Source organism: Megascapheus bottae, chromosome 13 (assembly GCF_031878675.1).
Source record: "Megascapheus bottae isolate mThoBot1 chromosome 13, mThoBot2.hap1, whole genome shotgun sequence".
In the NCBI taxonomy this organism is placed as follows: domain Eukaryota; kingdom Metazoa; phylum Chordata; class Mammalia; order Rodentia; family Geomyidae; genus Megascapheus; species Megascapheus bottae.
The window spans coordinates 10,061,401-10,086,282 of NC_143521.1; the positions used below are offsets into that span (position 1 = coordinate 10,061,401).

Here is a 24,882-nt window from a genome sequence, read left to right on the forward strand (position 1 = left end):
AGTGAAAAACAAATACAATTATATGCCACTTAACAGTACTTCAATCAACAATGGGCCCTTTTGCCACAGAGGTTTCAGAAGAGAATGTCTCCTAATTTCATCATGCCCATCCTAGTGCACGCCAGAGCTCTCCATCCTGTTTTCATCACAGTGAACTTACCTCACACTAAGCCCCTGGTATTAAGCAGCTAGTGGTCATGTTTGCAGAACACAATGAGCTAAATGCTCTACAGAACAATTGACATGCAGTTTCTTCTGTTTCCCAAGAACCTCTCAAATCCATTTAAAATTATTATCCCTGATTTACAGAGAAAGAAACAGGGAAAAGCTAAGGAAGGCTTCCAGGTCGCCGGTTCTAAATAGTGCAGTACAGCATGAGTCGGGTCTAAGTGTAAATCAGCAGCCCCTTGTGGAATTATCTACAGCCAGGGAGTGTGTTCCAAACTTCTTCAGCTCTGTCTCTCAGGCTGCCAGTAGCTGTGCTATTCAGTGAGTGGACCAGCCACATGGTCTGCTCGATGTAAAAGAGACATTCCCACTGCTTCCAGTTCAAGAGTGTGGAGAATTGATTCTGAAATTGTTCTATTAAAAGCGGCCAGATTTTCTGGACCTGGATGTTTATACAGTGTACAAAAGGACCTTGTAAGGAAAGAATACAGCAGTTGAAGACATTGCTAAGTTAGTAGAGTGCCAGTGAGAGAAAGCATCAGGTATCGAGTGTGAGTTTTAAGTCTCAGGTCTCAAACTTTTTTTAAAAGAATGACACTACAACATAACAAATATGAAACTTTTAGGGCAGGGTTTTGAAAGGGACTGGTGAGAAGCCAGGGTCCCTGAAGTCTAAGTGTCATTAACTTCATGTTAAATCTGCCCCTGCCCTGAGTCTTTCCTCCTTGTGTCACTTCCAAAAACTAGAGCTGGGCCCATTCTGTCATCCTCATACCCATGGTATTAGATAGCAGTTTCATTATGGCAATGTTGTGGTGTGCACCAGTGTGAGAAATGCTTTGAGAAGCTGTTGATGTGTGAGACGGGCTTTCCTGGAGCAAGGGCCTAATCTTTTGTCTTTTTTTCTTAAAAGTGATAATTGTTTCTAACAATCGTTCTATTGCAAGTCATTGAAACTGAAGTGTATATTCATGATTAAACATTAATTTTTGTTTTTAAAATTCCTGATGTTAGAGATGAATTGAGTGATTATCTCTTTCATCATTATAGTTTTATTTCTCTGACTTTCTATGGTTACATAATATATAAAAAATTTTTTATCTTTTACCTTTTTTTTTTTTTAATGTTTTGGACCTTTTTTTTGTCAGTAATGGGGCTTGAACTCTGGGCCTGGGCACTGTCCCTGAGCTCTTCAGCTCAAGGCTACCACTCTACCTCGTGAGCCACAGCACCACTTCCAGTTTTCTAGTGGTTAATTGGAGGTTAAGAGTCTCATGGACTTTAGTGCCCAGGCTGGCTTTGAATCTTGATCCTCAGATCTCAGCCTCCTGAGTAGATAGGATTATAGGCATGAGCCACCACACCCAGCTGGACTTTATTTCTTGATTTCAATTCTGAAATGTGTAAAATAGAAACCATTTTTGTAGAGTTCATTTGCTGTACTTTAAAAGCTTTAAAATTGTATCTGCTAATTTTTTTAATAAAAAGAACTAGTAATGTCCTGCAAGATATTAAGAACATGTAGGAGATTCTCTGTTGTCGCATGCAGATGGTGTATACCGTCTGCACAGTACTATCTTGGAGACTAGAGGGTAATTTTCACATCTATGTTGGATTCCACTGTTACTCTTCAAGTGGCAGGAGAGGTCAGTCATAGACCTACGAAGGAAGCCTACATTATAATGACAGTGTAAAACTTGGGGGTTTTAAAGCAATTCTCTTATTAGAGTCCTGAAGAAAGAAAATGAGATGTTTAAACTCTAAGGTAGGCTTTGACATTGTAGTCCTCTTAATTTTTGTTTTACTAGCTAATATTCTCATACAAAGTTGCTGTTTTTTGAAAAGATTATTGATGTAAAGGGATGACTTTTCCAGGAGATCACAGGCAGGAAGCTAATTTACATTTTAAGGTTCCTTTTCTAATTTAAAGGAGTGTCTTGTGGCTGCCTGAGACTATTCATATGTTTTTTATATATAACATACAGATTTCCTAAGACTTATAGGAAATAAGCCACTTATCTGGGAAATTTCACTGCTTCTGACACTATACCATAAAAAAATTAAAGAAAATGAATATAAAAATACTTTCCAGAAATTCTGTCTCTGAAGTTTAAATTTCTATATAAATATAGTAATTTCAAATAGAATTAATAATTTTACATTTTAAAAAGGGCAAACATTGTTGGTATAACATTTGTATTTGCTGTAGAAAACTAGACCTAATGGTAAAAGAAAAACCTGTTAGCCAGCAAGTTGGAGGGCAGATATGAGCAGAGTTGCCCCACGCCCCATGTAAGGAAAAGCAACAGTGCATAACATGTACTGCCCACACTTAGGCTGGGGCTTTGTAGTAGAACATGGAATAAATATCAAAATTAGCCTTGAGAAGAATAAAATGACCCTTGTATTAGTTTATCACATGATATTCTAGCAGTTTATGTTCTTTTTTTAAATAAATTTGAACCTGAGTAAAATGTCAAAGTACTTCTGCATGCATACCATTACTTAGTATGTAGCATTCTTAGTAAAGAGGTAATATTTTGTATTTATTGATACATCTGAATTTTAAGTGCACCATTGGCTGTGTGGGGAATGGAGGGCCTGGAGATCAAGCCAGACACTAAGTTACATACTCCCAGCACCTCCTTTCTTTTCAGTGTTGAACTTTACGATCTTTTTTCTTTGAAAATACTTTTATTATAGTCCCATTCAGTCTTTTAATATATATGTGTATAATACCCTGTCACCTATGTTGCTGTATATTTTAAATATTACTCTATTAATCAAAAGATTGAATTTGATAGTATCTTAATGATACAGCATCTCTTGCCAAGAGAAGGATATATTTGGGAAAACGTTTTGCTTATTCATGTTTATGGTAGGGAAAAGTCATCCTCAGGATAGGAACTATGAAGAGAAAGAAAAGTTGGGAATTGTTCTTGACTGCATTGTCTCTGTAGCTGTATGCTTAGCTGCACGACAGCTCGATAGAAACTGCCTTCTTGGTAATGAAGTGATGGCCCAGTTCTTTGAAATCCTTCCTTAGGAAAGCTTCTGGTTTAGGTGTCAATGATTAAAGCTCTCTTCCACTTTCAGCCTTTCTGGGATGGTGTCTGTAAAGCGTTTCTGTAATGAAGGGAATAGGTTCTTGGGCTATTGTGGCAGGATAGTCTTTCAACCAACAGCCCTTGGTACTTTTATGTAGTAGGATATGCTATACATGACAGTTTATGTCACACTGTTGATCAATTCCAGCACAGACCTGGGATATGCTCAAGGAAAGAATATGGAAGATACTGTCTAGCCTACATTAGCCAGGTGTGACACCATGTGGAGTTGTCCATAAATTACCCCTGGCAGTGACCACTTGTGCTCATCAGTGTGATGTTTGAGAGCTTGTCCTATTCAGTAGTCCTAAGACTTGAGAATTTTTAAGTTTCATCTAAAACTTTTGATTGTAAGAGATTATCTTGCTAAATACCTGTGTAAGTAGCTGCAGATGTCATTGTTAAATTTCCTTTGAGTAGTATGTCATTCTTATTTCATACAGTCCTCAGAAAAATTTATTTTTATGTTCTTTATGTTTTCTTTTCTGATTTGTCTATACTTAATACCCTATTTTCAGTCTGAGATACCAAGTAAACAGCCCGAGACACCCGATGATACCATTCCTCAAAAGGTAAAGCACAAGTTCCCATGAAAGAATGCAAACTCCCTGCAGTTTCTCCTTTGTTTTTGTTGGTTTTTTTTTTTTAGTGCATGGTAGACTAGACTAACATAAGAGGTCGGCTTTCAATTTGTTCTTCCGTAAGTTGCGTAGAGTTGAAAGTTGGTGTCATTCACTTGGTGATATTTCTTGACTAGCCACCTGTAGGGCTCCTGTGCTGTTCACTAACAGACTGCGTACCCACTGCCCTTACTATCAAACTTACCCTGCTTTGTGCAGAACTAACAATTACGAGGCATGCTGGTGATGGGCAGACAGGCTTTTCAGCTTTATTTTTCGATTCATTTCATTCTTTTAGATATTTGGGGAATGCAAGCCTCTTTAAAATCACATTTTCAGTCAGAAGAAACTAATGGAAACTAAGAATGTAGGGTCAACTCCAAAGCACAATGTTAATTTCCTTTAATTGATATAAAAATGTCATAGTTTTTATTTTCCCAAAAGGATAATTCAATAGAGACATAAAAATAGATGCATATAATTCAGTACATGTAATTTTGGGGAAAAGTTATTGCAGGTAACATTTAAGTCTGTGACGTCAGTAAGGAGTAGCCATGGTTCTTCATCTGTCCTCTCATGGTTTGCCCATCACTAACGTCGCCATCACCATCTTTAACATTAGCAACTTCGAGCTGAAGATGATTTTAAACCTCATACAGAACTGTTAGGGTACAAAATGTATTACCTTTCAGTGTAAAAAGAACATATTGCAATGTTCTTGGGAGGTTGATCCTCCCTTAACTAATACTATTTTATCATTTTGATGCTTGTCAATGTCATGTAAACTTTTCAGTCTTCATTTGTCACACACTCTACACCCTTCCTTAGTTTGCAACTGCACTAATTCCCTAGCTGAAGGTAAAACAAAAACTGTGGCTTCAGTTAGATGTTATATGTGGATTTGTTTCTGTACTTCAGTTTCAATATTCCACCTAGTTAGACATTTGTTTTCCATTTTAGTTGGCAGAGATTTAAAAAGAGAGTAATTGTTTGGAATGAGTGTTATTGGAGATGATATATATTGACTATTTGAATTTCAAGAGTATTCAAATAATAGAATTTTTAAATTAGTTATTCCTATTCATAGGAAAAGAGAACTAAGATATCTAGAGGAAAGCTTTATAGCATATTCATATACCATCTTTTTCTTCAAGTATAATTCTTCTCTTGGGAATTTATATATGCATACTTTCCTCTGTAGTTCACTTCAATATTTCATTTTCATCATATATGATTTTAGGGAAAATATTTAGGTCAATTAGAAAACCTATTGTTAGAATAAAATTTAATGACTCGGGCAGGGAATTTGGCCTAGTGGTAGAGTGCTTGCCTAGCATGCACGAAGACCTGGGTTCGATTCCTTGGTACCACATACATAGAAAAAAGCTGGAAGTGATGCTGTAGCTCAAGTGGTAGAGCATTAGTCTTGAGAAAGTCCAAGGACAGTGCTCAGGCACTAGATTTCAAGCCCCACGACTGGCAATAAATAAATAAATAAATAAATAAATAAATAAATAAATAAATAAAGTGACTACTCTAGAAAATAAATATTCTATCAAAATACCAAAACCTTAAACCTTTCCTTAAATTTCTAGATGATTAATTCTTCGTCAAAACAGACTTAACATGTGCTCTCATGTTATATAATCCCTTAGTTGTAGTTTTAACCAAAAGTGTTTTAAGTAATTAGAGATGACAGCTCCTCTTAGAGAGTTAACTTGAGGGGGCCATCGAATGGGAAACATGCTTGGTTCTGGGTTGTGTCTTGTTTTAGAAGTATCTGAAGATGTTGCCTATTTCCTGGGTGGCAGTGAAACCTGGCACAATGTAGGGCAATTCTGATTGTCTCTGACTTTTGAGAAGTAAACACCTAATATAGATTATTCCAAATGGATGGGTGCTTCAGGCCTGATCTTCTTACTTTACTTGGGACAATATCAGAGTCCCAAGCTCTTCCACAACCAAACAGTGTCTTACAGCTCTGTTCCACAGTGGCCTTCTCTCCTGTCCTCCATGGGCAGGTGTTCTGATATGCAGTGAGGAAGGCAGTACCCGTCCTGAAACATTGTTTGGTTAGACTTGTGTTTGGTTATTTCTGTTTGAGGAAGAAAAGAAATCATTGATATTGATCTATGTAACTTTTTCCCAAAAGCCAATGGTATTTTAAAGTAGAGCAACTTAACCTAGAAGTCTATGGATTTACTCTGTATACATCTATTAAATTTACCCACCCACCCCCCAAAAAAGAAAGGGAATACAAAGAATCTTGAAGCATGCCTCTCCTCACAAGCTTGTATTATAATCCCTGAAGAAATTTATCTGAGTCATATTCTTTTGGTATTTCTTAGAAACCTGCCAGGTACAGAAGAGCTGTAAGTTATGACAGTAAAGAATACTACATGCGCCTGGCCTCTGGCAACCCAGCTATCGTCCAGGACACCGTGGTGGAGAGTTCAGAAGGTGAAGCTGCCCAGCAGGAGCCAGAGCATGGCGAGGACACCATTGCCAAAGTCAAAGGTTAGCCTTTCTCTTTGATTTTGGTTAAGAATCCATTTGGAATGATTCTTGTGTGAATTTATATGAGAAAAAGAACTTGGAGGCCAGGAATGTGGCCTAGTGGTAGAGTGCTTGCCTACCATGCATGAAATCCTGGGTTCGATTCCTCAATACCACATAAATAGAAAAAGCTGGAAGTGGTGCTGTGGCTCAAACAATAGAGCTCTAGCCTTGAGAAAGCCCAAGGACAGTGATCAGGCAGAGTTCAATCCCTAGGACTGGTGAAAAAGAAAAAAAGAAAGAAAATGGGAAAGTAAAAGCTGTAGAGCCACCCTTAGTAGTGTCTCCATTGTCTCTCTCTCTTCCTAAAGATTCATGGACTTCTCTACCACTGGTTCTTTATTGACTACAGATGAAAGCCATGTGCTCATTGCTTATTAACTTTTTCTATGATATTTCACGCAGTGCCCAGTGGTGCTAGATATTTTAGGCAAAGTACCTAAGAACTGAACAACTACTGGTAAAATTAAAACCATTATGTATGGCATTAATTCATACTGGCTAACTACTTAGGACTATGTGAGAAGTTACTCTAAATTTAAATTTAGGGGATTTAGTATTTGATAAATTTGACTAAAATGACTGTGGGCTTTTTGATTTTTATACGTGGATATGAATACGTGGCTCAAGTGATGGAGCACTAGCCTTGAGCAAAAAATCTCAGGCTCAGCACCCAGGCCCTAAGTTACAGCCTCATAACTGGATAACTGGCACACACAGAAAAAAAACTTATTTGTTGGAATTGCACAGAAAACTTACCAAATTGGGTACAGAGTTGTAGTTCTTGGATATAAGCCAAGGCACAGAGAATTTCAGAAATGACTGAATGTAGGTCTTTGGCACTTTACTCTTTGGGCCTCATTCTTCCAGTCCCTACATTAATTGAGGTAAAATTACAGACATTGATTTGTGACTGCTAGACTATAGAAGATCTTAAACAGGACAGAGAATTGGTTCATTTACCTGAAAATAATGTACCTGAAAGGAAGTTTTTCTCATTGTGAATGTTCTCAGCAGGATTTTTACCTTTCCTAACTTGTTGTTATACTCTAATGTATAAATACATTATCTAATATAAAAAGGGTAAGATATTTAACAGCTGACTTATTAGACATCTCCAAAATACTTAGGATACCTATTACCAGCATATATGCTGTTACTTTGCATTGTACAACTAAGAAATGATAATTCAATAAAAGTTCTGATACAGAATGTATTTCAAGACCATACAGTATTGTGAGACCTCTCTGGTAACTGTCATCAACTGGCATAATTTTTTTCTGTTGTGATTTGTAATAAAGCTTACAAAATATAGGCACTACACATTTCCTTAATCTACAAAAGGCTTGTACCTGTAAAACTAAAAAAAAAAAAATGTTCATGTTTCAAACATGTTTCACTCATGTTTGAAAAACTTTATTGCTGCTTGTGAAATGAGAGTTGGAATGGTTGTTACAAGCATGGCTAAATGGGTTCTCTTAAACACAGAACCAGCTATCTGTATTTGTGATAACGACTTTTTTTTATTTAAATACACATTTAATGACACTCATCTCCAGGCAGCACAATTCTCACTATTAATTATGCTAAACTCTCAGTTTGTCACCATGAGCTGACACTTCCTGAGAATTTACTGTGTACTAAGTATGAGTTGAACCTCTATAAGAATCACCTCATTTGATTCTCCCAAAAATTTTCCAAGGGAGATAATATTCTTGTCCTAGTTTTGTTGATAAGAAAACTAAAATTTTAAAAGAGAAAATATATACATTTATTTGTGTATTTGAAAGTGGGAAGGTAAAGGAAAAACAAAATGAGTGGGAGGGGGTTGGGGAAGGGAAAGTGGGAGAAAAACATCGGAAAGGGTAACAGTGTTCAAGAAGTAATATACCCACTACCTGATGCCTATAACTGTAACCCCTTTATAACTGTAACCCCTTTAAAGATTGGAGAACCTTAAAAAAAAAAAAACAACAAATAATTTACCAAAGTCACACAACACTTTAACTTTGAACCCTTTGCTACAAGTCACCAGACTTGACTCTCCTATACCTTCTAAGTTTTCTCAAATTGGAAATGTACAGAAAGGATTATGACAAATACCTGAGAGAAATCAACTTGTAAAATATAGATGTACATTTTGGCCAACAATTTCATAGTTCTTGTGCTTGTCAGAGTCTTCTTCTGAAGGGCAATACACCACTGCAGCAAACATAACACACAGAGAGTGCCCATCTCATGCAATCAGGAGACAGAAAGAAGATGGAAGGATCAAGGAAACTCAAGGACATGCCTCTACAGACCTCCCTTCCTCCCTATAGGTTTTTCCTTTTGAAAGTCCTCCCGCCTCCACAAGTGCCACACTGAGGACCAAACCCTTAATGCATGGACTCGTGGGGACACATCAAACTCTGAGGCTGTACTGTTGCCCTCCACTGCTGCTCCCATGTCACATGCATATCACATGCCTTGTTGGATTTTGTCCTGCAGGTTTGGTCAAGCCTCCTTTAAAACGCTCTCGATCTGCACCTGATGGAGGAGATGAGGAGAACCAGGACCAGCTACAAGACCAGATTGCAGAGAGCAGCTCTATAGAAGAGGAGGAGAAAACAGACAATGCCACTTTGCTGCGCCTCTTAGAAGAAGGAGAAAAGGTACTGTGCTTCTTTAAAAGTGTGGGTTGTATTAAAGTAAATTACAAGACAAGGTGTAAATGGTTAAGGGCAATATTTTAGTCTTATGTTCAAGAATTTCCTGACCTTCCCATATAAATTTAGCATTGTAAAATTTGTCCCAATACAATATTGTCAGCTGATACCTAATTCTTTCTTGGTTAGACTGAAGAATTCACTATTGCAAGTTCAAGTACATATCTCATTCAGCAGTGTGGTCTTATTTTGTTGTGTTGTTGTGTTTTCTCTGTTTTTCTAGTTATTACAAACAGCCTCAGCCAATGTATATCCTTGCCTCCGGTCCCGTATTTATAATTTAGTCTTCTTCACTCCAGGAACCTGTGATGTGCTCTCATTTTACCCCCTCCCTCCTACATTCTTCCCACTCCTTTCACTGGCACTCCTTGTAACCTGGCCCCCTGCAAGCATCTGTGCCACCATGTTGTTATATCCACCACACTTTTTAATTCAGTTCTTGACTCAGACTTTTTTACTCAAACTCAAGGTTTTTCCCTCCCCAAATACCACTTTCTTCTTCACTTGCATAGCCTCTAGCCTAGTAAATCCCATTTGTCCTTTAATCCATGTTATAAATCCTATATATAGGAAGCTTTCTGTTAGCTCAGGCTTAGTTACCTATCCTTCTCTGCCCCTTTAGAATGCCTTTTATAGCTGTCTGCATATGTTATAATAATCATTGATTTCTGGATCTATCTCTTTCCAAACAATGAGCTCTTCTTAGTCACGCACTGTTTCTTTTTCCTATCCCATTGCCTTATACAATTTCAATCACATAAGGCACATACAATATGCCTTTAAATGAAAGAGTAAGAGGAGGGAGGGAGGGGGGGAGAGAGGGATTGCATAAAGAATAACACTGTTTGTTCTTTGCCTATTAGATCTTGGTATACTCTTGACAAAGAATAACTGCATTTTGATACATTGTGATTTTTTTTTATCTATAAACATTATAGAAAGAGTCTGGCACACTATCTAGCATAACTTTTCATTTCATCAATTTATTACTCTGTGAAGTCTTATTAACCGATTTCTGTCAGTTTGAAATTTGTAATGAATTTTCGCTACCCATGGGCACAGTGTCATGGGAAACATGACTGAAACTTACTCTCTGTCGTAGCTCTACCTATCTGTGCTGCTTGGCCAATATTTCTCCTCTCCTAATTATATTCCCCAGCCAGTAGAAATGAATTTTCTGTTTTCTGTCCATTTTTGAAACTTTGAATCCTTGGGTAATGTGTTTGCTGTAATTGCTTTGAATTTGAATAGTGCAGAAAATGTATTCCAACTGACATTTATTTGACATTTGTGTAGCTTTTATTTAGTTGCTGATTTTTTTCCCTTTGACTCACATTGAACTGAGTTTAAGCAAGAAAGAATTTCACTGAGAATTAGCTACTTCCCTTTGAAAAGAAAACAATACTTACATTGAGAGATTTAATAATCCCTCCTCCTGTGAGGAAAACATAGCTTCTGCCAAGCCTGGCTTTTTACAATGGCACCACAGTCTGTCAGGAGACAAGATCCAAGTAGGGAGAGGTCACCTTCCAAAACTCAGGGCCAAGTAGGAGTGTGGAAAGGACAGAGGACTTCACAGGAGAGAAGACAACAGCAGTTCCTAATATGACTGCATCCTTTCTCTTGTTGATACCTCAGCACAAACTCACGGTGGCAAACAAATGTATGGAAATTAAGAAACCACCAGATCTATCGCTGTTTAACTACAGATCTGAGGAATTTCTGTGGCCCTGCATATCATTTTCCCCCTACATCATCTTGCCTTTTGTGGTAAACACTTACTCTAATCCCCTTCCATGTTTCCCTGAGGCCCCTTTTTTGTCTAAGCTTTATTGTGTTGGTCCCTTCCATGAGAGCACAGACCTCACTGGCTTGTTTCTTAGAAGGTAGCACCATGTGTCTGGCATATAGAAAGTCCTTGTTCAACATAGAGAGAGATAGAAGGGCTAGGTGGGGTACATAGATGGGTTGACAGTGTGAGGGAATGGCCCTTTCAGTCCACTGACAGTACCTGCAAACAGGTACTTTGTCTAAACTCATTCTTTTTTTGCATATATTTTTATTGTAATTAATAGAAGGGTTACATTATATTCATCAGATAGAAGGTATATTACTTCACAAATATTGATGCCCTTTCTCATGTCCTGTTTCCCATTTCCCTCCCCCCCTTCTCCCTCACAACTTGATTTCCCCTCTTCCCTCTCCTATTTCAAATAACAGTTAAGCATATATATAAAATATGTCAGATAACAAGGTGAATATTAAGATAACCAAGGGACAGTAAAAGAAATGAGAGATAACATAGTACATTAAGGACTACAATCACTCATTATATGGCTTTTGTTTCTATATCCTGGAGGTCCTTACATTTATTGTCATAGTATATGGCCTTATGTATCTAGATTTGTTCTATTATGAATCTCTGCTGGGAGAGCCCAAGATTCCTACTGATTATGACAAATGAGGGAGACTATTGGGTCTATGTTCCTTTGAGTCACTTAATATGAGTTTTTCTAAGTCTTTCCATTTCCTTACAAATGGGGTGATGTCATTCTTTCTGACAGCAGCATAGTATTCCATTGTGTATAAATACCACATCTTGTTGATCCATTTATCAACTGAGGGACATCTGGGTTGGTTCCATATCTTTGCTCTGGTAAATAGTGCTGCAATGAACATCGTTGTGCTAGTAGATTTAGTATGTCCTTGTTTCTGGATGATTGGGTCAATGCCAAGTAGTGGAATTGCTGGGTCATAGGGGAGTTATATATTTAGTTCTAAGCTCATTCTTAAAGGGCTTAAATGTAGCTTTGTTATGCCTAGCTAGGCTTGCTATAACAGAATAACAGAAAAACAGTAATAATCTGAAGTTACTTAAGATAATTATATTAAAGAATATTATATTTGTGCATTTCTTTCTAGATCCAACACATGTACCGTTGTGCTCGAGTCCAGGGCCTGGATACCAGTGAAGGGCTACTTCTTTTTGGGAAAGAGCATTTTTATGTGATTGATGGGTTTACCATGACAGCAACCAGGGAAATAAGAGATATTGAAACCTTGCCTCCAAAGTAAGTAAATGAATGAAGAGCCACGAAGTATAGAGCTGCCTTTATAAGATAAAAAATGTAACTAGGAGTGTTGGCGTATACTCTAAGGATCCTAGCAGGTGGATGGCTAGATCCCAAGCAGGATTAGCTGAGTTCTCTTCATCTCCCTTTTCCTCTGTAGTGCATAGTGGGGAGCCAGGCACTGTGGCTCACACCTGTAATCCTAGCGACTCAGGAGGCTGAGATATGAGGATCACAGTTCAAAGCTATCCCAGCAGGAAAGACCTTGAAACTCTTATATCCAATTAACCACCAGAAAACCAGAACTGAAGCTGTGGCTCAAAGTGGTAGAAGGCTGGTCTTGAGCTGCAGAGCCTAGTGACAGCCCCCAGGCCCTGAGCCCCACTACCAACCAAAATAAAATAGATAGTAGGTAGGGAGAAACTCAGAAGACAAAGCCAGAGAAAAGGTTAGAAACTTGAGTAACCAGATTATTCTCTTTAAACATACTTTTGAAGAAAAATTTGGATATTTTACCTCTCTTTTAGTCATATGTTTAAAATTGTCAAGTCCTCTGTTGAGCAGTGAACTTACCTTTTGTTGTTTTTGTTTCTCCTCTTTTCCTTGGCTACCTATATAGTATGCATGAACCAATTATCCCCAGAGGAGCCAGGCAAGGCCCCAGTCAACTCAAGAGAACATGCAGCATTTTCGCATATGAAGATATCAAAGAAGTGCATAAAAGAAGGTATCTCCTACAGGTGAGTTGATATAGTGCTTGCCTAACACTCAAGAAGACCCAGGTTCAATTCTTTAGTTCAACACATAGAAAAAAGCCAGAAGTGGTGCTGTGGCTCAAGTGGTAGAGTACTAGCCTTGCTGAAGCCCTGAACTCAAGCCTCAAACTGGCACAACACACACACACCCTAAGATTTAAATGATCTTTGTTAACGATTTAACTGGCACAACACACACACACACACACACACACACACACACACACACACACACACACACACACACACCTAAGATTTAATGATCTTTGTTAACCATTTTTTCCTGTGTTGCAAGTCAACTTTTTTTGGGTGTGTGCCAATCCTGGGGTTTTGAACGTAGGACTTAGGCACTGTCCTTAAACTTCTATGATCAAGGCTGGCACTCTACCACTTGAACCACAGCTCCACATCCAGTTTTTTGGTAATTTATTAAGAGATAAGAACCCTACAGACATTCTTGCTTAGATTGGCTTCTAACTGCAATTCTCAGATCTCAGCCTTCTGAATAGCAAGGATTAAAGGCATGAACTACCATTGTCTGGGATAAGTCAATATTTTAATTGGCTTTTGATAGAAATTACATAGTATTTATAATCTTAAAAACATAATTTTAGAATTATCTATTTGTAAAGATTTTATAAAAACTGAACAAAATTAAACAAATCTTTCATTGTCTAGCATAACCTTCAGAGAATTCATAACTAAAAATGCCATTCAGTCAAGAAATTAACTTAAGCATTGTGGAAATTAATACTGGAAAAGTTAATATGTAATATTACTTGTGATCTACTGTTTTATCTGACACTCACACACACACACTCTCTCTCTCTCTCTCTCTCTCTCTCTCTCTCTCTCTCTCTCTCTCTCTCTCTCTCTCTCTCTCTCTCTGTGATTGTTTCAGCCTATTGCTGTTGAAGTTTTCTCTGGAGATGGACGGAATTATCTCCTTGCTTTTCAGAAAGGAATTAGGAACAAAGTCTACCAAAGGTAGTGTTTATTAAGAATATTTTATACTCTATTGTGGGAAGATATGGAGGGGAACCTGTTACCAACCAGTCTACTAGCTTTTGAAAATCTAGACTGTATATTGTGAGCCAACATCTTTGAAGAAAATACTTGTTTATTGTTAGTCTCTTAACTATTATTATTTTATAACTTTTAAAGTGATGCAAATGTATTGTGAAACATTTTTCCTTCTGGGAACTTAAAGTGGAGGCTATCAAAGGCTACTTTTATCGTAGTTTTGTATCTCTCAGTGGTAAAGGAGGATGAACCTGTGCTTTAAAAAAAATATTTCAGGCTCAAAATAGGCTTCTTCAAAATGAAAACAATAGCATCCCCTGCTATTGAGCTTAATGAATGAGGTTGCTTAGAAAGGTAATTACATTCGGGTAAGTCTTCTCTGGCCTTGAAAGGGAAATTGTGTGCCTTTATTCTTGGGGAAAAAGGGAGAACATCCAAATGAAGTTGTTGTTCTCACCAATTTTATCATGAGTAAATGAGATTTTGCATTTAAATTTAGATTTTACATTTTAAAAGAAAAATAGTGTATATATCCTTGGCACTTGAGGATGTTTTATGAGATAGTCTTTTTATGTCTAGAGCCCATGCTGGCCTTAAACCGGAGATCCTCCTTGCCTCAGGAGAAGGCAATTCTGGGTTGCCAAGGAGAACACACCACCTATCTTGTACTTCTGGGGATGTGCAAATAATGAGGCTTCTGTGAACCCATAATTCACTCTTACTCTCTGAAGGGAGATACAATGTGCACAATTCCTCTGCTTCTAGAAGTTTTGTATTTAGATTTGTTCCATGAAAAAATAATTGCTTTTATGTAGCACTGTGTCAGTAAAATATAGCACTGAACAGTTATCCTCCTTTCGTCAGAGTTATACATTCCTGCAGACTCCTGCAGATACTTTTTCCTATTATATGTATATCTAACAACATTTAACTTTAAAAATAGACACAATAAGAGATTAGCAACAACAACTAAAATTAACTGGAGTGATACTGTAATATGCTTCAAGGAGAAGTTTGTGAATTATTAATTTCTGAAATTATCCATGTAATGTTTTGAACTGCCTTTGGCTGTGGGTAACTTAAACTGCAGAAAGTAAATATATAGCTCATTGTTGGGGGGGGGAGCAGTACAATGTGGTCTAAGAACAGAATAAAAAAGGGCTAGAAGTGTGGTTTAATGGTAGAGTGCTTGTCTAGCATGCATGAAGCCCTATATTCGATTCTTCAGTACTACATACACAGAAAAAGCCCAATGTGATGTTGTGGCTCAACTTGCTAGCCTTGAGAAGGCCCAAGGACAGTGCCCAGGCCCTGAGTTCAAGCGCTAGAACACACACACACACACACACACACACACACACACACACACACAGAAATAAAAGGGACTAAGATCCACTTTTTATATAAATATCAGTTTTTAAAAGCAGTATTGTTTCTAGCACTAGGCAGTTATTTTCCCTTCATAACTAGAAGCTCCCATGAGGGGATGAAATTGTCTTAATTTTGAAACTTAGGTATACATGTTACATTCAAGATCCATGTTCAAGCCAAGCATTGTGGCTCACACCTGTAATCCTACTCAGGAGGCTGAGATCTGAGGATCAAGGTTCAAAGCCATCTCAGACATAAAATGACCTGAGACTCTTATCTCCAATTAACCTCTAGAAAATGGGAAGTGGGGCTTGGCCCAAGGGTAGGGTGGTAGCCTTGAGCTGATGAGCTTAGGGATAGCACCCAGGCCAAGTTCAAGCCCCATGTGCTACCAAAAAGAAAAGAAAAAAAAAAAGATTGATTCCAGGAATTTTCTCATTTTTTCCCAGTGTACGTGAAAGTCCTTTCTTGTATGTGTCTGCATTTGTTTGGTAAGGTCTCGGCTATCATTTGTTTAGTTGTCATCATTACTTGCTATCAGGTGAATCTATCTGTGATCACCTGTTCTACTTTATTAAGTTGACTCAGTTCCTGAAAATCAGTGTTAGATACTGTGCCCCTCAGCCGATCTTGGGTATTGTGACAGTGCAGGTAAAAAGTACAAAACACTGGATGCTGGTAGTTTACGGTTGTAATCCTAGGAGGATCATCTGAGGCTCACAGGGCAAAGTGGGCCCAGATAGGAAAGTCCATAAGATTCATATCTCCAGTTAGCCACCTAAAAACAGAGAGGGACAGTGTAGCACAAAGTGATAGAATGCTAGCTTTGAGCAGAGCCCAGGCCCTGAGTTCAAGCCCCACCACTGATTAAAAACAAACAACAGCCAGGAGTTTAACCTAGTGGTAGAGTGCTTGCCTAGCATGCATGAAGAATCTGATTCGGTTCCTCAGTACCACATAACGTAGAAAAAAGCCAGAAATGTTGCCATGGCTCAAGTGATAGAGCTCTAGCCTTGAGAAAGCCCAAGGACGGTGCCCAGACCCTGAGCTCAAGGCCCAGGACTGCCCCCCCCCAAAAAAAAGCCTTTGGGGCTGGAAATTTTGCTTAGTGGTAGAGTGCTTGCCTAGCACGCACAAAGACCCGGGTTCGATTCCTTGGTACCACATACATAGAAAAAGCCAGAAATGGTGCTGTGACTCAAGTGGCAGAGTGCTAGCTTTAAGGAAGAAGCCCAACAAAAATGCTCAGGCCCTGAGTTTAAGCGCCAGGACTGGCAAAAAAAAACTGGGTGGGTGGGGGGAGTTTTGCCTAGTGATAGAGTCCTTGCCTAGTATGCACAAAGACCCGAGCTTGATTTGTTGGTACCACATACATAGAAAAAGCTGAAAGTGGTACAGTGGCTCAAGTGGTAGAGCTCTAACCTTAATAAAGCCCAAGGACAGTGCTTAGGACCTGAGTTCAAGCCCTGAGACTGGAAAAAAAATTGCAAAGCAGTGAACTATCATATTTGTTGTTCTGGTTGTCATCTGTTCCCTTGGTCTGCTACTTTCTGGCTATAGGGAGGTCGTAAAGATCTAAGTGAACCATCTTTTTTTAGGTGATCATTAGACCCTTCTGAGGCTTCATGTACAACTGTATGCTATTTTTTAATTTTCCAGGTTTCTGGCAGTAGTGCCATCTCTAACCGACAGTTCAGAATCTGTATCTGGACAGAGACCCAACACCAGTGTGGAGCAGGGGTAGGTGCTTTGTTCTTTTCTTCCTTGTTGGAGTTTAATTGTCCAATTAAGATGTTTCATATCTAGAGAGTATTATTTGATGTTTCATTTGTGTTTGTCCCTATGGAGAGCAGTAGGAAAAACTAAATCCTGGACAGAAGCAAAAAACTATCCACAATTATTCATGGTAAATAGCTGCTCACATTTTGATGCATTTTTCTTTAATATTATCTTTAAGCAGATGTATTCATAAATTTGATAAATTTATGAGTACAATATATTTTGATTAGTGTCACCATTTCAACATTCTAACCCATTCCTCCCCTTTCCATCCCCTCTCTCACTGTTCTTAATTTTGTAGGATATGCATTGTCTGCATTTTGTCTGCATTTTATCCCTCTTCTCTTCATCCATCTACCCTCTTTCCTCTTGGCCCCGCCCTACCATTTTTTAGTATCTATGCTCTGGTGTTTGAGTTTGCTGAACATTTACTTTGCCTTTCTAATGAATTACACTATGAAATCTCCCTTGAATCTACTGTATTGTAGTTAATACATTTGCATATGCTTGCATACACCCAAAGTATTTACTTATAAGTTTACAAATGAAATCTAGCATCCACATATAAAAGAAAGCAATCCATCCTGTCTTTCTGGGCAGACTTACTACATGTAACAATTTTCCAAGTCTTTCCATTTCTTTACAAATAGTACAATATCATTGTTTCTAATGGATATTATAATATTTGATATGATATGCATATATCACATTTTCTTGATCCATTTGTCCATTGAGGGGCATCTGGATTCGTTCCACACCTTAGCTATGGTGAATAATGCTTCAATAAACATAGTTATGCTGGTGTCTTCACTGAATTCTAGTTTGTAATCATTGGATAAATGTCCAGGAGTAGAATTTAGATCATAAGGCAGTTTTATGTTTAATTTTTTGTTGTTGTTGTTGGTCATGGGACTTGAACTCTGGGCCTGTGCTTTGTCCCTGAGCTCTTCAGCTCAAGGCTACATCCAATCCCTTGAGCCATAGCCCCACTCCCTGTTTTCTAGTGGTTAATTGGAGATAAGAATCTAATGATCTTTAGTTCCTGGGCTGGTTTTAAACTGTGATCTTCATATCTCAGCCTCCTGAGTAGCTAGGATTATAAAAAGCCCCCGCACCCGGCTTATGTTTAATTATTTTTTCATATATTTTTATTGTAATTAATAGAAGGGCTATATTATATTCACCAAATAGAAGGTGCATTACTTCACAAACATTGATACCCTTTCTCATGTCTTGATCCCCATTTTCCTCCCCACACTCCTGACCCTCATCTTGTTTTCCCCCCTTCCCTATCCTATTTCAAATAACCAAATAAACATATATATGGTATATCAGATAACAAGATGAAATACTGTAACAATATAAGGTAACCAAGGGACAGCAAAAGAGATGAGAGACAACGTAGTACATTAAGGATAACAATCACTCAATATATGGCTTTTGTTTCTATATCCTGGAGGTCCTTTCATTTAGTGTCATACTATTTGGCCTTATGTATCTAGGTTTCTCTGTTGTAAATCTCTGCTAGGATATGGAACCAACCCAGATGCCCCACAGTTTATGAGTGGATCAACAAGATGTGATATGTATACACATGGAATTCTATGCTGCTGTCAGAAAAAACAGCATCCCCCATTTGTTAGGAAATGGAAAGACTTAGAAAAAATCATATTAAGTGAAGTAAGCCAGACTCAAAGGAACATAGGCTCAATGGTTTCCCTCCTTTGTAATAATCAGTAGAAACCTTACGTTTAATTTTTTGAGGAACCTCCATACTGCTTTCCAAAGTGGTTGCCTGAGTTACCTTCACATTTTTTTTTTATTAAAACTTTTTATATAAGCAGGGAGTTTGGCCTAGTGGTAGAGTGCTTGCCTGGCATGCATGAAGACCTGGGTTCAATTCCTTGGTACTACATACATAGAAAAGCAGGAAGTCGTGCTCTGGCTCCAGTGGTAGAGCACTAGCCTTGAGGAATGCCCAAGGACAATGCTTAGGCACTGAGTTCAAGGCCCAAGACTGGCAATAAAAACAAAAAACTTTTTACATAATATTTCAGATGTCTTGTTCTACAATCAAGTATTAAAAAAATCTCTATATGCAATCACTGGCACATAAATTAAGAACATAATTAAAATTATGTCATAGATATATCATGTCATAGATGCATATCAATCTATATATCAATATATATCTATAGAATATATAGTCTATCATAGACCTTTATATCTAGGTAGATATATTTATATCTGATGAATTTATTTCTTAAGGCTCATGCACCACTATGTGTATACTTGAATGTAAGCCTTTATTCTGCTTTTCCAGTCAGTATTATATTTACATATTCACACGTCTTTGGCTTAGTAACTATTCATATATATATACATATATATGTATATATGTAGCATTGTTGTTACTATTTCATTTGTACCAGGTTTTCTTATATTAGAAATGTGACTCTTCATTGCTTTTTAGGGTAGTGTCCTTAGTAAGATAAGGTGCATGAGTTTTCACGTTCTTGATAAACAAAACCAAGCTGATAGCCATAAAAATTCACCATTTTTAGATAGTTCATCTGTCTCAATAGATCACATAGCTTTGTGTATTAATTTTTAAGATCTGACTGATTTTATAATGCTTTTTCATTTTTAAATGTGTATTTTATTCATTACTAATCAGCAAGATTTGTTGTTCATTTTCAGTCATTACAAACTACCCACATCCTTTGCCCCATTCTTCTTGAATTCTTGGCATCAGTTCATAGATTTGATTTCTCTATGTGTGTATCACCCCTCTGTTTACCATGTTTGTTGCAAATTGCTCTGTTCCTTTCTCTTTTGTTTGACATGTAAATTTAAACTTGAGCTGGTATATGTGCGGACTTGTCACTGGTTTCTTTTTACTCTGTTTTGGATATTTTTAATTTTAAACTACTTTTCTAGATGATATAGCCCTTTCACAAATTCATATACCTACCAGTTGCTCAGTACTTTGGGGGCTGCAAACTGGTCATTGTAACATGCAAGAAAATTACATGAACTCTAGGAAAGAATTTCCCTCTGTGTGCATCTAAGTGTATTAAGTTGATGTGTATTCCTTTGTTTTTGCTTTTATTTTTCTGTAGCCCAGGCTTAGCAAATATAAATGCTGAATACCTGCTTCCATCATCAACAAAATGATACTCTGTTGTAAACCATTTTGTGTTGTTAACAAATATAGGAAGTAAGAAAGGTATGTTGGAACATTCATATAACCTCAGCATTTAGAAGGCAGAGGCAGAAGGATGGTAAGTTAGAGAATTTAGGCTGTAGCTCAGTGATGGCATGCTATGCCTACCATGCACAAGGCTCTGGGTTTGCTCCCTACTACCAGAAATAGGTAGGTAGGTATATAGGGTAGGCAGACAGGCAGGTAGGCAGATAGATAGATGATAAATGCAGGAAATGAACATTTTCCTGAGAGCACATTGAACCTTTTTCTTCTTTCAAACTAATGACTGGTTCTTTTCCCTATGATGGATCATCTTGAACTTGCTGTCCCATTATTCTTACCTATGTATTGAGTTCACAGTTCTTTAACTTTTAAGAATTCTTTCCTAAGTTGAATGTTTTTTTCAAGATTCTTTCATACTATATAAAATTATGTGTAAATTTTGTATTTACAAAATAAAAATATGAAGTACATAATATCATAAGCCAGTGTAAATATTATATATAATATAAAACATTTGTATTTATTTTGTATCATTACTAGGAAATATATGCCTATAGGTAAGCTATTCAGCAATGTTTACTTCTGTTAGTTAACTTTGGATTTTACATGAGTTTTATTGAAAATTTAAAAGTTGAATTGTTTTTCTAACTCTTTTGATCATGACCTAGACTTTACATATATATATATATATACACTATATATCATATACATATATGTATACATACATAATACACATATACAGTTTATATACATATATCATATATCGCATACATATATGTATACATATATTACATACATATATATGTATTTCAAGATGACAAGCTTTTTAGCTTAAACATGCAAAAAAAATTATTAACCCATTTATTGGGCGTGGAGGACTGTGTGTGTTTGTTAGACATGGAGATATGTATGCGTGTATGTGCACATACCAGTGGACACACATGTAAAATATATCACTGTATGCAAATGCTGAATCCAAAAGTTAAAAGGAAATAATTTTGTTGATAGTCTCCATTTTCTTCTGTTCTGTTTTATATTTCAAAATGTTGGTGGTAACCTTTAAGATAATTACTTGATCCCTTAGGTCTATAGTCTGAGAATTTCCTGTATCAGGTGACTTAAAATTTTCAACTCCAGACCTGCATCTTAAAATTACATTGCCTATAAATTGTTTTATTTTATATATTTTTCTAGATCAGGATTGCTTAGCACTTTGGTTGGAGAGAAGTCTGTAACTCAGAGGTGGGAGGTAAGCTTAATGAACAGATAAATTTTCTTGGTACTTTGTAAGCAGTGATATGTCTTTCTCCCTCTCTCTCCCTCTCTTCTCTCTCTCCCTTTCCCCCTCTCCCTTCCTCCCTGCTTCTCACCCCCTCCCCCTCTCCCCCTTCCCTTTCCCTCTCTCTCCCTCTTTCTCCTCTCTCACTCTCTTTTTCGACCAGTCCTGGGGTTTGAACATAGGGCCTGGGCATTATTCTAAGCCTCTTTGTTCTCAAGCCTAAAGCTCTACTACTTGAGATACAGTGCCACTTCCAGCTTTTTCTGAGTAGTTTATCAGAGATAAGAGTCTCACAAACTCTCCTGCCTGGGCTGCAGAAGTACTTTTAATTTTCCATAAAATGTATACCACAAAGAATTTTTTTCTTTTTATTCTTCTTAGGGGAAAAAACTATTTTTGTTTTTTCTGAGAAAAGAAACTGCCCTATGCTTCATTTTGCGTATACTTTTTTTAAAAAGTGTAGTAGCAATAGATGATTCTCTAAAATGAATCTTTATTATCTTTTGCAAGAGAGGTGAAATCAGCAACTTCCAGTATTTGATGCATTTGAACACTTTGGCTGGCAGATCATATAATGATCTCATGCAGTACCCCGTCTTTCCCTGGATCCTCGCAGACTACGACTCAGAGGTAAATCTCAAAATGGTTTGACTTGATTGAATATATTCGCAGAAATAAATTAAGGCACTGAAATTATCCAGTATTTTACTTTGTAGTAGCACAGGCATCTATTGCAAGGTAAGGAGAAGTATTGTAGCTTAATCATGTAAACAAGCTTAAATAATTGACCTGTGTACTCACAACACCTTCAGTTCCCTTGAGTTCTCTGAAGTTGGAATTATTTACTAGAAAAATGTGAAATGACCTCTTTGCAGAGTATTCTTGCCAGATAAAAGGAATTTTGTGTACTTTTCCAAGAAGCTTTGGAAGAATATTTTTCACAAGTAAGCATGTTCATGATTGAGGTATCAGTAAGTGCATGTAAATGTTACCTCTCCTTTCTTATTTTACCTCCAATCTAATTAGTTCTGATGAACCAGTGATGGGACAAAATAAGAGAAGTTTGGCTTTCAATAAATAAATACGCAAAAAAAGTAAAGAAAAAAGTTACTCTTCAAATTGAGCCAGGTGTGGTAGCTTATACCTGTAAACTCAGCTATTGAAGAAGCGAACATAGGAAAATCAGCTTTTGAAGCCAGTTCGAGCATTTAGTGCACAAAACCATGAAAGCTAAACCACAAGCAAAAGAACTAGGCTCAAGGAAGTTGAATCCAAATACAAACAACAAAAAATAATCTGGGATGCTTTGATCATCAGAAATTTTATACATCATGATATTAGGGAAAGAGGGGTAAAGGTATCCTCAGATAATGGTAGTGTAATGAAAGAATGGAACTCAACCCTCTCTACATAATCATGAATATATTTTGCATTTACATTTGAATGTTTCATATACTGTTAATATGCATACCTAATGCACATTTTGGTACATAAATTCGTGCAGTAGAAGAAAAGATCTGGAATAAAGGCTGATTTAAAAAAAATGAAAATATTGCGAGGCGCAGTGGCTCACAACTGTAATCCTAGCTACTCAGGAGGCTGTTATGTGAGGATCGCCGTTTTCAAAGTCAGCCTGGGCTCTAAAGACCATGAGACTCTTATCTCCAATTAATCTCTAGAAAAAGAGAAATGGGGCTTGGCTTAATGGGTATGGTGGTAGCCGTGAGCTGAAGAGCTCAGGGACAATGCCCAGGCCCAGAGTTCAAGCCCCATGACCCATAAAATGTATTTTTTTCCCTTTAAATTAACTAGAGGAAGATGTGGGAAATCCAAAAAGATTTAAGTACATTTTTGTCCTGAGAATATTCTTGCTGTCAGTTGAACCTGTCTGGAATTCACCTGAACACTTGTATTGCACCTATATCTCTTCTCCTCTAGTAACTCACCTAGCTAGTTTAATGTATCTCTGAAGGCACTCAGACATTTCCCCCTTGGATAGTGAACACTATTCTTTCTGTCCTCTGTCCACTTCATTCCCCAACAGCATTATTGTTTTGTGTCATGGTTCTTTTTTATCCCTATTCACATAAGTATTTGTTTACAGTAAGCTATTGGTCTGACCCTGAACACAGAGTTCTTTTGTGTCTCTAAAATCCCAACCTCAATAACAATGGCTGACAGTATGTACTGAATGTTTGTTGAATTAAATATAAGGTACTTTGCAAGTAAATTTGGCAAGGATAATACAATAATTAAATTATGTCTATTAAATACCAATTATTTTCTCATGCAAAAGTATGTGTGTGTGTTTTTTTGGGGGGGTACGTGCGTCCGTGTGTGCGTGTGCTCTACTTGCACCCACATCAGAGCTGGGACTTAAGCTTAAGGTTTGGGTCCTGTCCCTGAGATTTTTTTTATTCAAGGTTAGAACTCTAGCATAGGCTTTTACTAAAGGTTAGAGGTATAGTTCCATTTCTCACTTTTTATTATTATTATTTTTGTTTATGTGGTATGGAGGAATCAAACCTAGGACCTCATGCATGCTAGGCAAGCAGTCTACCACAAAGCCACATTCCAGCTCCCATTGATGGCCAATTGGAGAAAAGAATGTCATGAGCAGTCCTATCCAGGCTTGCTTTCGACTGTTGACCCCTGATCCTCAGATCTCAGTCCCCTGAGTAGCTAGGATTATACACATGGCCACAAGTCAGTTATGATGCCCTATCATACATGCATGTATTTCAACTGTCTGCTTTTAAAACTTAAAGGAGTAAGTTTCCTTTCAAATATATGAATTAGGTCAACACAGGTGAACTTTTCAAATATCGCTGAAAGACAAAAAGAATTTATAGTGGTTGTATATTACTTGATCCGGTAGGTTGCTCAAGAAAAAATAGATTACTGATAACTTCAGTTTAAAAGGAAAATGGTCATGAGTGAAATCAGAGGGAACTGGACATTAGGGGAAGGCACAAAAAGGAAATGTGGTTCTCTGTTTCAGGGAGCAATAGAGGATAGCGATGAATTGGAGCTTTTGTATCCACAGTATTCTTCTGGGCCCTTGCTAAAAACCGGAAATATTTTCCCCCTTATCCTTCCTCCCCAAGGCCTAGATTCAGGTTCCTTTCTGGGACTCTTGTAATTCCCAAAGCAGTTGCCTTCAAACTGAGTTAATCAACTTCCATGTATCTGTTTATAAAGTATGAATGAACAGTGCATACACATTGAGTTCAG

General features: G+C 37.4%; 1 protein-coding gene across 4 annotated transcripts in view; it reads left to right on the forward strand.

Annotated features, from left to right (window-relative positions):
- The window catches only part of Wdfy3 (WD repeat and FYVE domain containing 3), a 179,624-nt gene that overhangs the window by 122,604 nt on the left and 32,138 nt on the right, over positions 1–24,882 (forward strand). For 3 of the 4 annotated variants that reach the window (XM_090343279.1, XM_090343280.1, XM_090343282.1), the window contains 9 exons: positions 3,794–3,847; positions 6,244–6,412; positions 8,942–9,105; positions 12,082–12,230; positions 12,850–12,970; positions 13,887–13,972; positions 17,039–17,119; positions 21,564–21,618; positions 22,159–22,278. In XM_090343279.1, the coding sequence (XP_090199405.1) occupies positions 3,794–3,847; positions 6,244–6,412; positions 8,942–9,105; positions 12,082–12,230; positions 12,850–12,970; positions 13,887–13,972; positions 17,039–17,119; positions 21,564–21,618; positions 22,159–22,278 (999 nt within the window). The remainder of the gene's footprint in view (positions 1–3,793; positions 3,848–6,243; positions 6,413–8,941; positions 9,106–12,081; positions 12,231–12,849; positions 12,971–13,886; positions 13,973–17,038; positions 17,120–21,563; positions 21,619–22,158; positions 22,279–24,882) is intronic. The other variant, XM_090343281.1, reaches the window with a different exon arrangement.